This window comes from Helobdella robusta (assembly GCF_000326865.2).
Source record: "Helobdella robusta unplaced genomic scaffold HELROscaffold_5, whole genome shotgun sequence".
Lineage (NCBI taxonomy): Eukaryota > Metazoa > Annelida > Clitellata > Rhynchobdellida > Glossiphoniidae > Helobdella > Helobdella robusta.
This window is the reverse complement of record NW_008705254.1, coordinates 3240714-3253019: the sequence shown is the minus strand read 5'-3', so window position 1 is coordinate 3253019 and position 12306 is coordinate 3240714. Positions and strand designations below refer to the sequence as shown.

The window sequence follows — 12306 nt, the reverse complement described above, 5'->3', positions numbered from 1 at the left end:
CTGCTGGGTAGACGTCTTTCGCATCGTCACACATTCACAGGCTGGTGGTTGGGATAAAATTTCCATAAAGCAATTAAATACCCACTAACGGTAAAAATGGTAATTAAACATGAGCAAAATTATAATTAATAATTAAATAAACATTAAATAATTAAATATTCCCATTTAATAAATTAGGATAAGTAATTATATCAAAAAACTAATATTTAAATAAAATGTGAACAAATATTAATTCACAATTATTTTTAAAATATGATAATAACGTAATTATAACTAAAAAACTTTTTATTTTCAGTCAAGAGTTTACACTGGAAAAGTTATATATTGATTATTAATGATGACCTGAGTTATAATGTTTCCAGCTAATTCTTCCATGATGACGGTAGTGTGTATGAATGTGTGTGTGTGTGTGTATGAATGTGTGTGTGTGTGTGTGTGTGTGTGTGTGTGTGTGTGTGTGTGTGGGTGTGTGTGTGTGTGAATGTGTGTGTCTCAGTCAGTCAGTCAGCATATGGTTATGACGCAATGATACGATGGTGATAATGACAATTTTAAAAATGATGAAGATGATAATGTTGATTGTTGATCTTAGAAGTAATTCTTGAGATAATGATGAGAATGATTATCATCCAGATAAAAAAAAGCTATGAAGATGACACTATGCGGTGGATTGGACGATGATAAGGATATTGAATTGATTCTAAAGAGAGAAGCTGATGGTGTAATAGTAACGTGTCATGCACTGATATTGCAGTCAGTGGATTCGATTTCGAACAGCGGACTGCAAACATGCAATATGTGTAATGCATTTTTTCACATGTATTCATTTATGATATATGTCTGTTGTTGATGCTTCCAAAAAAATGATCAAAAAGAAGAATGAAATAAAATAATTTAATAGATAAATAAAAATAAACAAAAATAATAATTCAGAAGATGATGAAAGTAAAAATAATGGTTGGAATGATGATCGATAGAAAGGTTAACCATCATTGATAAATGATGTATTTAATTGACATATGGGGCTAAAGTTTAAAAAAACTGAAAGATATTTTAATGTTGAATAATGATGACGAATGGAAGGAGTGGATAAATAATTAAATTATAAACTGGAAAGAGCCATCAACTCAGCGGGTACGCGCGCTGGTTCCCCATTACTTTACTGATTTTTGAGAGGTATGTGTGTACGTATATGTTTGTGTGCATGTGTGTGCGTGCGTGTGTGTTTGTGTGTGTGTGTGTTTGTGTTTGTGTGTGTGTAATCATCGAACGTACATATGTTCTTTTATTAGCTTTGATAAACATGGCAACGATGTTGAAACGACGTTTTGATAACATTTGTAGTAGCAATGATGAAAAATAATAACAATTATTATATTAACAATAGTATTAGTTAATATGGGCCTCACATAAAGGAAACCCAATCCAAATTTCGACCTGTCGGCTAGCAACTGCAATCATGAAGGAGGTTTAATTCATGGTCTCCTAAATAATATCCTACTATTATTTAGGAGTCTATGATTAATTAAATCAGTTAAAGTTTCAATGCCGTATAATTATTAGACAGAGTTGTGTAAAATAAAACTAATCACAGTTTTATTTCTTTTCAGTTAGTCGCTCCTACCTTCAATTTCAATATCCATTTTGGCGTAAAAAATCCGTTTATTCCATTTTTTAATTCTTTTTTTTAAATATCAAAATAGTAAAAAAATTTTCGAATTGCTAGTTGCATTTTTATTTATTCAACTGACTTTCGTTTTTTTTTAAATTTGAAACTTAGAGACAAATGAGTTTGTTTTAGTGACTGACCGCAGAATAAATAGACTTCTAGGGTTCTTACAACTTAAATGAATACAATTCATTCTTTTTACTTAAAATGACATTTCATCTATCTTCTATTTTTCACTAAAGAAAAAATGTTTTTTTTCAAATTTCCATCTACCATCTACTACACTGTAATATTTAATCCGATGTTATAAAACAATTTCCGCTGATAAATTTTATAAAACAACCTCCTTGAAAATTATCAAAAGTAACATTAGAATGGTCAGGACGTCACTATAGCTATGAACGTTGTTAGCCGCTAATTAACGTTAATATATGATTGAAAGAACTGTGGCCGCGTAATTTATTGATATTATAGAATATAACTGCAATTGTTTAGCAATGGTTTTGATTAAAAAAAGGACAAAGATAAATAAAACAAAGATAAATAAAATAATAATAAATGAAACAAAGGTAAATAAATAAAAAGAAAAATAGATAAACTTCAGGACGGTGAATGACGACCTCACTAACTTCATTTATGCCGACAAGCCTCAGTGGCAGAGCTCAAATACGAATGAATAAATGAGTGAACGAATGAAAGTATCAAATAAAATTTCGAATAAAATTTGTAACAGTACTTGCCCTTAACGCTTAATTGATTCTGGGAGTTTCTAAGAAAGGAGAATAAATAGGAATAAAGAGAAATAGAAAGAGAGCGAAAATGAGAGAGAAAGAGAGAGAGAGAGAGAAGATGTGGTACAGTTTGACAACAATTAAGCCGTTAAACTGAGTTCGACTTAATTACTGTTTGTTTGTTGATAGATGAAACTCAGGGCTGTATCGTTGGCATTTAATGATTTATATATTTACCTCATCTGTATTCCATTTATTTCGTGTTTTGGTTTGTTTATTATTTTATTTTTTAAATTCAGAACGCATTTTGTAGAGCAAAGTTAACTCTGATCGACATTCAAGTAGACATTGTAACTGAATATTTTTTTTATTTTAGCCGCAATGAATTATGCAATTGAATGTGATTTGTTCCTTTAAAGTTAAACTTTATTATATTAAAATCAAAGCATGCAAACAACCGACAAATGTATTATACAAAAACCTTTTTTGAAAAACTTTTTTGAAAAACATTTCAAAAGTTGCAAGAAACTTTTGTAGAAAATCTATTGAAAAACTTGTTGATGCAAAATCTTGTTTGACATGCAAACTCTATCTAGCATTGCACGATCTGTGTACTTGACAAAAAAATCATTCGACAACACGAGTAGGTCATCTCTGAAACACACCTAAAAAAAATTTAGCTAATTTATTTTATGGAAGTATACAACAAAGTTTGTATTCAAAATTTAACATTGATGTATAACAGCTTCAAAATCTGCCTAATATATTCATTGAAGGAGTACGTAATGAAAAGCCAAAAAAGTTTATTGTCAGACTTCAAAAGGCTATTCATTAAATTTTTACATCAAAAAACAACAGAAGACCCCTGTGCCAGGAAATTTTTTATTCTTCAAAATAATTATCTTAAAAGAAAACAGCAGCGAATACTGTTTTTCATTTTACTTCCTGCTTATTATATTTGTTCATTTGAAGTTTATTCTCAAAAGTTAACAATAGTTTCAAATTTTTTTGCGACAGTTAAGCAGCATATTATTTTTTCCAAAATCATCGCTCAGTTCAAAAGAAATTTAAATTAAAAACAATTTCATATTTTTTGCAAAACTTTATTTATTTTTACGCTTTGCTAAGTTTGAAATTTAAAATTCAACAACAAAACTTAATTTGATGAACCTATTATTTTCGATCGGTGGAGTTTTTTAACACTTTGAATAATTCAGAAAGAGTCTAATATAGGAAGCATTCGAGATAGATGTTGTTCATCACACTGAACAACATGTTCAGTGTGATGAAACCAGCAACCATCTCCACCGACAACAATAACAATTGAGATAGATTGCCACTTGGTTACTTTAATCGCTTTGGATGGGATGATAATATTGAATACACCGGGCACCAATTTTTCAAGTAGAAGATGAACCCTCCAAGGTCAAAGTTGAAAGTCCATTAAAACTTTAATTACTTGCAGCTCGCAAACTTCATGTACGTACTTAACTGCAACGAAACTGCGACATGAAAATTTTAAAAGAAATTTCGTATCAAATTGGTTTAGTTGAACTTTAAGGTCCTCTATCATAATAACATTACCGAACATTACCTACTGCACAACATGGGACCTTCGAATATTCAAAAACATCAACTGTTCCTAATAAAAATTATTAATTAATAACAATGAAATGAAAGTGAATTGTTTTAGATCAAATAATTTCAAAACTATTGCCTAAAATTGATATAATTATTTTCATCAAAACTTTTGAAATTAATCTTACAATAAAATGTGGCATAATTTTTCTCGGACATATGTAAATAAATAATAAAGTAAAAATATTAAAACTGGAACGACATTTCAGATGCGTATTTTTTCTTTCAACTTTCAGTTTTCTACTTTCGAGAAACTTTTTAATTTGAAAACTTATCGTCGCACGTGTTTAGTAAAATCTTCCATACCTACCCTCAGACTTACTTATTTGCTTACAACAAAATATTTAACGAACGTTGCCACAAATTAGGTTGTGGTGTGGTAAGTGATCGTAACTTAAATCTGCCTTCATCTGTGTTTATGTATGCTCATTTTATTGATATACACATGTGTAAATTAAATATACTTTTATGAAGATTGTAGATGCAAAAAACTTCAATAAAATGTCTATAATAATATCATCCCATATTTAAGTCGGATAAACTATTTATGAAACTTCTGGATTGAATTCATTTGAACAATTTTGATAAGCAAGCACCGACACATACACCAATAAACAATTAACTGACAAATTTGAATACGAACGCACACGTACCAACACGCACTAACACAAACTACTAACTTAATGTCCATATTTTAATATAGCTGCATTACTAACATAAATCACATCACGCATTACTAACATAAATTACATTACACACACACACACACATGTGTATGTGTGTGATGTGATTTATAACATCACACACATACACACACAACACACATACACACGCACACATAGCATCACAGTAATCCAAGTTTGATGATGTAGCTTTGCAGATGTTTCCTAAACAATCTCCACCAGTCCACATTACCTATGAAAAGTTTTCTAGTGCCGTCTATTTCGCTTGCTTTCAACTTGATGCCAATGTTACAACATTTATTATGTTTTGTTTATAAAATTTTGGATTTTAGTTCATTTTGAAGTTTCGTCTTGTCATTAGTTCATTTTACATTTTGTTTTAATTATTTAGGGTAGCATTTCTTCCTTTTCTTCATCATAAATTTTTCTCAAAAGATTTACAATTCTATTCATTGTAAATAACTGTATTAATTATTAAATGACTGACGTGTTAGTTTTTCACATTTTTTGGTATTAATATCGTAACAAAATGAATTAAAGCAACAATCACGTTTTAAAAGTCATTATCATCCATTACATATCTCGATGTTTTTGGTAAAAAAAAGAATAAATCAAATACTGGCATATCAAACCCATTTAGATGATAGATCAATGATATATGCGTTTGGGAGAAAAGTAAATAAAAATAATTAAAATTGATGTTTCCAGCTTAACGATTATTTTTAAAAAAAATTCTGTCGTATTTTTTAAAATAATTGCTGGTAGTTACACCTCCAATCTCTCTATAACTTTTTTGAAAAAAATAAATTATTTTAGATATTGCGAGAATGACACAAAAAAGTAGAGCGTTTATTGATACGCGCACTCTCCAACATACAAAAGTCATCACAAACAGCCCCAATCATTAAAACACTGACTCATAACTATATCATTCCAGTACTTTTTTTCAACTTAAAACAAATTTTTAAATATGCGACTGATGTTAAACAAAATGTGAAACATTACCATCAAAACTAATATAGAGCCATTCAGCACGTGAAAGAATACATCCCGCTAAACAGAAATATTTTTACATTTCAAAACCAATTACATGCAACGCAACATTGGAGAAAGAAAAACAGGCACAGGTGTGTTTGGAATTTTGTGAAAAAATTTCATTGAAATGTTTTCGTGTTGTTTTCTTCACGGCTAGAAAAAAAATTTAATGTGATTGACAAAAAATATTATTGGTATATAAATAAAAATGATTAATTTATAAATGTAGGCTTTTAATATAATTTATTTTGTCAGTGCTGTATGTGTAATTTTTCAATTGTGGTTGGAAAAAACCCAATGAAGCCATTCAGGATGGAACTTATTCCACAGCAGCACAAAAAAAATTAAAAAAAAATCATCTTCAACAGAAGGAAACATCATTGATATCATTTTAACACCACCCCAAACCACACTCTGAATCAAAATTCTCATGGCATATAGTGGTTGATCCAGGAGTGATGCGGCAATGCATACCATCGCCAGACCATGAAGAGAGACCTTTTTAAAAATTCTGTAAAACATTTCAAATCAAAATTCAGTTTTTTCAAATTAAAATTTGAACAGTGATGAATTAAATGGAAACTAATGAGAGGGAGGAATTGAAAAAAAAGTCATCAACATCAGAATTTTTGAAATCATCTACCAACGTAAACTTTTGGATCCACCGCTTTTAACATATATAACATCGTCTGAAATATACTAATATTATCTCCATCACTTTTTTCTTCACCATCGCTACCAATATCACAACCTCATCATCGTTGTCATTATCTTCCTCCTCATCACTATCATCATCAGATCCATCTTTCATACTTTCCCTTTCATGCGATGGAACAGCTCATAAATCTGTAAATTTTATCACCAGCTTATGACCGAGCCATAACAATATATTGCCATCATTCGTATGTTCTGTCTGCATTGTTCTCTTCATTTGGATGGGTACTGTGTCGTTGTGCTTCAATTATTATTACTGCTAAGGCTGTTTGGTGTATTTTTTGTTTGTTTGTCTGTCTGTCTGTCTGTCTGTTTCTCTGTGTGTATCTGTCCGTACGTCTGTCTGTGTCTTTATGTGTCTGTTCGTATGTCTGTATGTTTGTGTGTTAGCTTGTTTGTTTTTGTTGACATGTGTTTCAATTGATTGGTTTAGTGTTGTGTGGAATTTTCTTTGTTGATCTCCGTTTCTGTTATTGTTAATGGTGTGTGATGCTGTTTGATTGTGCTGTTTGAATTACGTTAAGTTGACTGAGGTGGCATGCAGATGAGGTTTAAATTTTTTTTTATTTGTAATTTTTTTCTAGTTTAAAACTACGTTAATCAACGTTTGCTCGAAGTTATGCTGCTCAAACAATTTATCAAAAGTTTTCTCAGATTAGTTGTTTAATTTTTCAAAGATGTCGCCTCAACTCGCACCAATCTTCTTCTCGAGTTGCCTAGAAAGAAACATAACGTGGCATTATACGATCGCAAAAATTAGCCATTAGTAGCATAAATGTAGTTCATATAATTTGGAAGAAGCATGTAGTTTGTATGTAACTTGTATGTAACTTGTACGTAACTTGTATGTAACTTGTATGTAACTTATACGTAACTTGTACGTAATATGTAACTTGTATGTAACTTGTACGTAACTTATACGTAACTTGTATGTAACTTGTATGTAACTTGTATGTAACTTGTACGTAACTTGTATGTAACTTGTATGTAACTTATACGTAACTTGTACGTAATATGTAACTTGTATGTAACTTGTACGTAACTTATACGTAACTTGTACGTAACTTGTATGTAACTTGTATGTAACATTGTACGTCGACGTAACTGGATGAGAATAGCAACGTTTTTGATGTTGTCACATATTGGTGTGCTTTTCAGAATGTTCGTGCATGTACGGTTTTTCAAGTCTGTTTATTACTGTTTGCAACAGAAGCAGCAGGAGAACTCAACATGACAGGCAACAAAATTAAGTGGAACGTTGGTAGCAATCACAGACCTGATCATCTACTTATTAAGCGAATTATTGGCGTCGGTATTTGCATGTTTTTTATTTCAATCATTATTAACAGCAGCCTTGTTTGTCATTTTTTTGCACAATTTTCAACAATTCATTTTTGATTTTGTTTTTTGTAAATTTTTTTGTTATAGGATATTTTTGTAAATATCCAACAGTAAAAAAATGTTGTTTTTTTATATAAATGTATCTTCTTTGCACTGTCAGCGTTTTTTTCATCATCCAACTCATCAAAATCATCATCTTTACTATCACTATCTTGATCACCATCGCCATCTTAACCATCATCTCCATCACCACCTTAATCATCATAATTTCGATTGTAAACTGTTTGTCATCTGTATGTCTTCCTCTTCATCGTCATCATCATTGCTGACGTCATTATCATCGCTGACGTCATCATCATCGCTGACGTCATCATCATCACTGACGTCATCATCGTCGCTTACGTCATCATCATCAACATTCCCCACTTGGTATACGTCATAATCAATCAACATTTTCAATTGCATTTATGTTTTCCAGAACAACAATTACAGTTGTAATCCTTCGGCTACATGATACTGCCAACAACAATAACATTAACAACAACAACAATAATAAACAACGATAAATTACAACATTAAATAACAATAACAAACAACAACAACTAATTAATAACAATATTAATAATTAAAATGATAATAATAATAACAATAACAATAATGAAAATAGAAACAATAACAAAATAATAATAATAACAATAATAAGCAACGATAAATACAACAACGACAATAAAGCGAACCAAACTAAACAACATCGTTTTTGTAAAATCGTTCATAAAAAAATTTATAAGATAAAAGAACATCCGCGAATGATGAATAAATACTGAATATGAAGAAATAATGATGAAGGTGGTGATGTTGAAGGTGACGATGATGATGATGTTAATGGTGACGACGACTATGAGGATGATAATAATTAGGACTGTGATTGATGATGAAGGTGATGACGATGATGATGACGACGATGATGACGACGATTAAGGTATAGAGAATTCCGAGTAATAATGCTATAACATGGTCAAACTTTTAGAGGTATGGATGTGGTCAAGTCAAGCCTGTTTTGCTGGGTAATTAAGTTACTCCCCTAAAAGTTTAAATTTCAAACGAATCTCACATGAAGAGGAGCATTTCAAAATAGTTTCATTGATCATAGTTTTGTTTGTTTCAGAATAACATTTTGACATAAAAGAAAAAATAGAAAGAAACAAAGAAAAAAAAGATAAACTTTAAAATTATAGGTCGTATAACACAGGATGAAGCTGCTTGAAGATTTATTCAATCTCATAATTCTTCTTTTCAAAATATTTTTCATCTCACTGTGAACATGCATCTGCGTGAAAACATCACGCCACCAGTTGTAACTAATTTCAATAATAATTTATTCAACAATTTAAAAATTATTTTTGTTTGCTCTCCGTCTGTTTTGCTGACATTGAAATGTTGCCGATGATTTGGAACTGAATCAGTTTACCGAATTTTTAAACAATTAATAACAAATTAAAGTATTACTAGGAATAGTAAAATATCGTTACTATTAAAATTCCAAATGAAACAAGTTAACATGTCGATGAATTTTAACATTCCTTCAATCGATATTCCTGAATTTCAAAGTGTTGTAGAAAACAGGGTGAACTGCTCAACTTTTCAAACAAAAAACCAAAAATAGAAAAAAAGAAAATAAGAAAGAGTGAAATAAAGAAAGAAAGAGAAAAAAAGAAAGTCACTGCCATATGGAAACAACTTGAGCCTGAAAATAGTTTTTTTAAAAAATTCACGCAGTTTTTTTTTAATTTTTATAAAAGTGTATTGTTTGAAAAATTGGATTGAAATAAGCATTGAAAGAAAATAATTGTTTTCAAGCAAGTTTCTAATCGATCATTCCTCGTTTGTTTGTCCTTTGCAGGCCTAATGGAATCGTTTAATTCTACAGAATTTGTTAAGTAAAAATTTTCTAGTTTAAAAAATAATCGGACTGTAGACGAGCATGTTGTAGAATTCGGATGTTAATGTTAGTTTTGAAAACGCAATTTTGTCAATAGCAAAAATCTGTTGAAAATTAATAACATCACATGAATTTTTAGTTACTCGTGAGAAGAGGTAAACAAATGATTTTATGATGAGCTAGGTGGTTCGCTATTTGATGTCGTTTGTAGGCCATCTGACGTCATATGTCACGTGACGGCAGGTCGTACATCATCCTACGTCACTGATGCACATGTACTTCGTTGGTCGTATATCATTTGTTGCAAGTATGCCGACAGTAGGCATTTCTTTGTATGGAGACGCGTGTTTGTATTGCGCTGTTCGAGCTGTGAGAAAAATGGCCTAAAGACGTGCTATTTTCCAAATAAAAATTTACATTAATTATTGATCCGAAGCCATTTATATTGACGCTTACTTAACTTCAACAGAACGTCGTTAAGTTTATTTTTCAGACGAGAAATAGCAGCAAAGTTGTATATAGACAAAACATTGACGTATTTTCAGCTTAGATTACTTTAAACTAAAATTTATTGTCAGCCGTACAAGCTTACATGAGAAAAAACACTAAAAATGAACAAACTTGGGTTAGCAGCGAAACCAACTGGAATGTTCGAGAGGCAAAAAAGCATCATAAGACATTTGAGGATGAGAATGGCGGTGAGGTGGCTTGATGAGAGAATCGGGACGTACGCACAATCACAGACATCATCTTCATCCTTTTCTCTTTCATCATCATCGTTACCGTTACAAATATCGATAGTGTCATTTTTTCTATCATGTTCGTAGAAATTTTTCTCAGCTGTCAGTTGGCAGCAATCGGTGCGTTGTGTCGTTGTGGGGTACAAATTTTCATCAACTGCTTTCATCGGCGTTGTTACTCTTGTTGTTATTGCGTGCGAGGTGGTTTCAGCTTTAGTAGTTGATGTTGTTGCTGGATTTATTGCACTTTTTGTGGATTCTATTACTGCCGTGGATGTTATTTTAGCAGCTAATATGGGTTCTATTGTTGATATATCAACTGTTGTTGTTGCTGTTGTTAACGCGGCTGATGTTGTCGGTGTTGATGTTGCCGCAGTTGTTGATGTGATTTTTGCTGTTGTTAATGTTACAGATGTTTTTGTTGTTGTTGTTGTTGTTGTCATTGTTGAAGTTGTCATTAATGTTGTTAATGTGTTCCTCGTTTTCGCTGTTGTCGTTGATAGCATATTCAACGTTCTTTTGCTTGCACTAGAAGGTTTCATCTTCAAACAAACACAAAATTTGTTGTTATTCAAAAAGCTTAAAATATAATAATCTGATAAACAATTTTTAAAATACTACATTTTTAGAAAAAAGCAGAAAATAGTTATACTCATTTATGAGATTGTTTTAAAATAATTCGTTATAACCCAATAAAATAACATGATTTAAACAACATTGTCACTGTTATTGATATAATAATTTATTGTCGTTCTTCTAACTATTGGCATTAACAGAAAATGTTTTTATTTTCCAACACGAATCGAGCAAACCTCTTTCAAAGTTTTAATATTTCAAGAGGAATTTAAAGATCAATTAAATTAAATGATCATAATTACTCAGTTATTATTATGATACTTAAAATAATTTTTCAGTTAATAATCTTCGGCGTGGCCACAATGATTACATCCTCAAACGATCCTCCTCAGGCAATCTCTCAATTTTTTCCCGTCACGTTTGACAAGCCTTACAATACCCATGTTAACGCTCTTAAAAACCTTCCACTCGTCAAATTATCAACATTTTTTATTTTCAATTTCTCACGAAGTGAAAAATTTTTCTAAAAAATTTATTTACTATTATTTTTTACTGGCATTTATATAACGCTGTGCGAAATGAATTCTTCATTATGCGTTCAATTCTTCATTAACTGCCAAGTGATGTGTACGAAGTGTGCTAGATTATTATCTAATATTTAAAAACATTTCATTTAACTTTATTTTCATTTCATTTTACCAATATCCAAAAATGAGTTTTTTACTTAAAATTTATTTTATAGGTTTCAAACCCAAAAATCTTAACATGTTATAACGTTTCAAACTAGTGGCTATATTGAATTTATAATTTCATCTATCACAAGGAAGTTTGATATTTCAGAACTTGGTGAGCTACCCTAACTCAAAATATTGCAACAGGTTTTAGAATGGATATAATAAAAACTTGGAGAAGTGGGAATTACCCAGTAGAAGTAACTTACTCAGTCAAGCAAGAAAACATGCCGTTAAAACTATTTTGATGATATAATGTTACACAGAGTTCTCTTTGAATTAGATTTTTAAAAATCTCGGATATGCTGTTCACTGATGAAAAATAATCACTTGCATTTTAACAAGTCTTATGCTTTTCGTGTAAATAAACAAAATCTTTTAAATGAGTTATTATGCTGACTGAAGTGCTAAAATGTCACTAGAAATCATTCTTAGATGAGATTTATCTTAATCAAGCGATTGAAATGATTAAACTTACATTAATGATGTCAGTCTAAATTTCAAAGCTA

The 12306-nt window shown here is 30.7% G+C and overlaps 1 protein-coding gene across 1 annotated transcript; it reads right to left on the bottom strand.

The window, feature by feature from the left end:
- Nucleotides 1-10324: 10324 nt before the first annotated feature.
- On the bottom strand, nucleotides 10325-11509 carry HELRODRAFT_163421 (hypothetical protein; the record flags this gene model as incomplete). The annotated part of the gene is made up of 3 exons (XM_009027292.1): nucleotides 10325-10755; nucleotides 10811-11018; nucleotides 11447-11509. 3 exons carry the CDS (start codon nucleotides 11507-11509, stop codon nucleotides 10325-10327), a joined length of 702 nt encoding a protein of 233 aa, XP_009025540.1.
- Nucleotides 11510-12306: the final 797 nt, after the last annotated feature.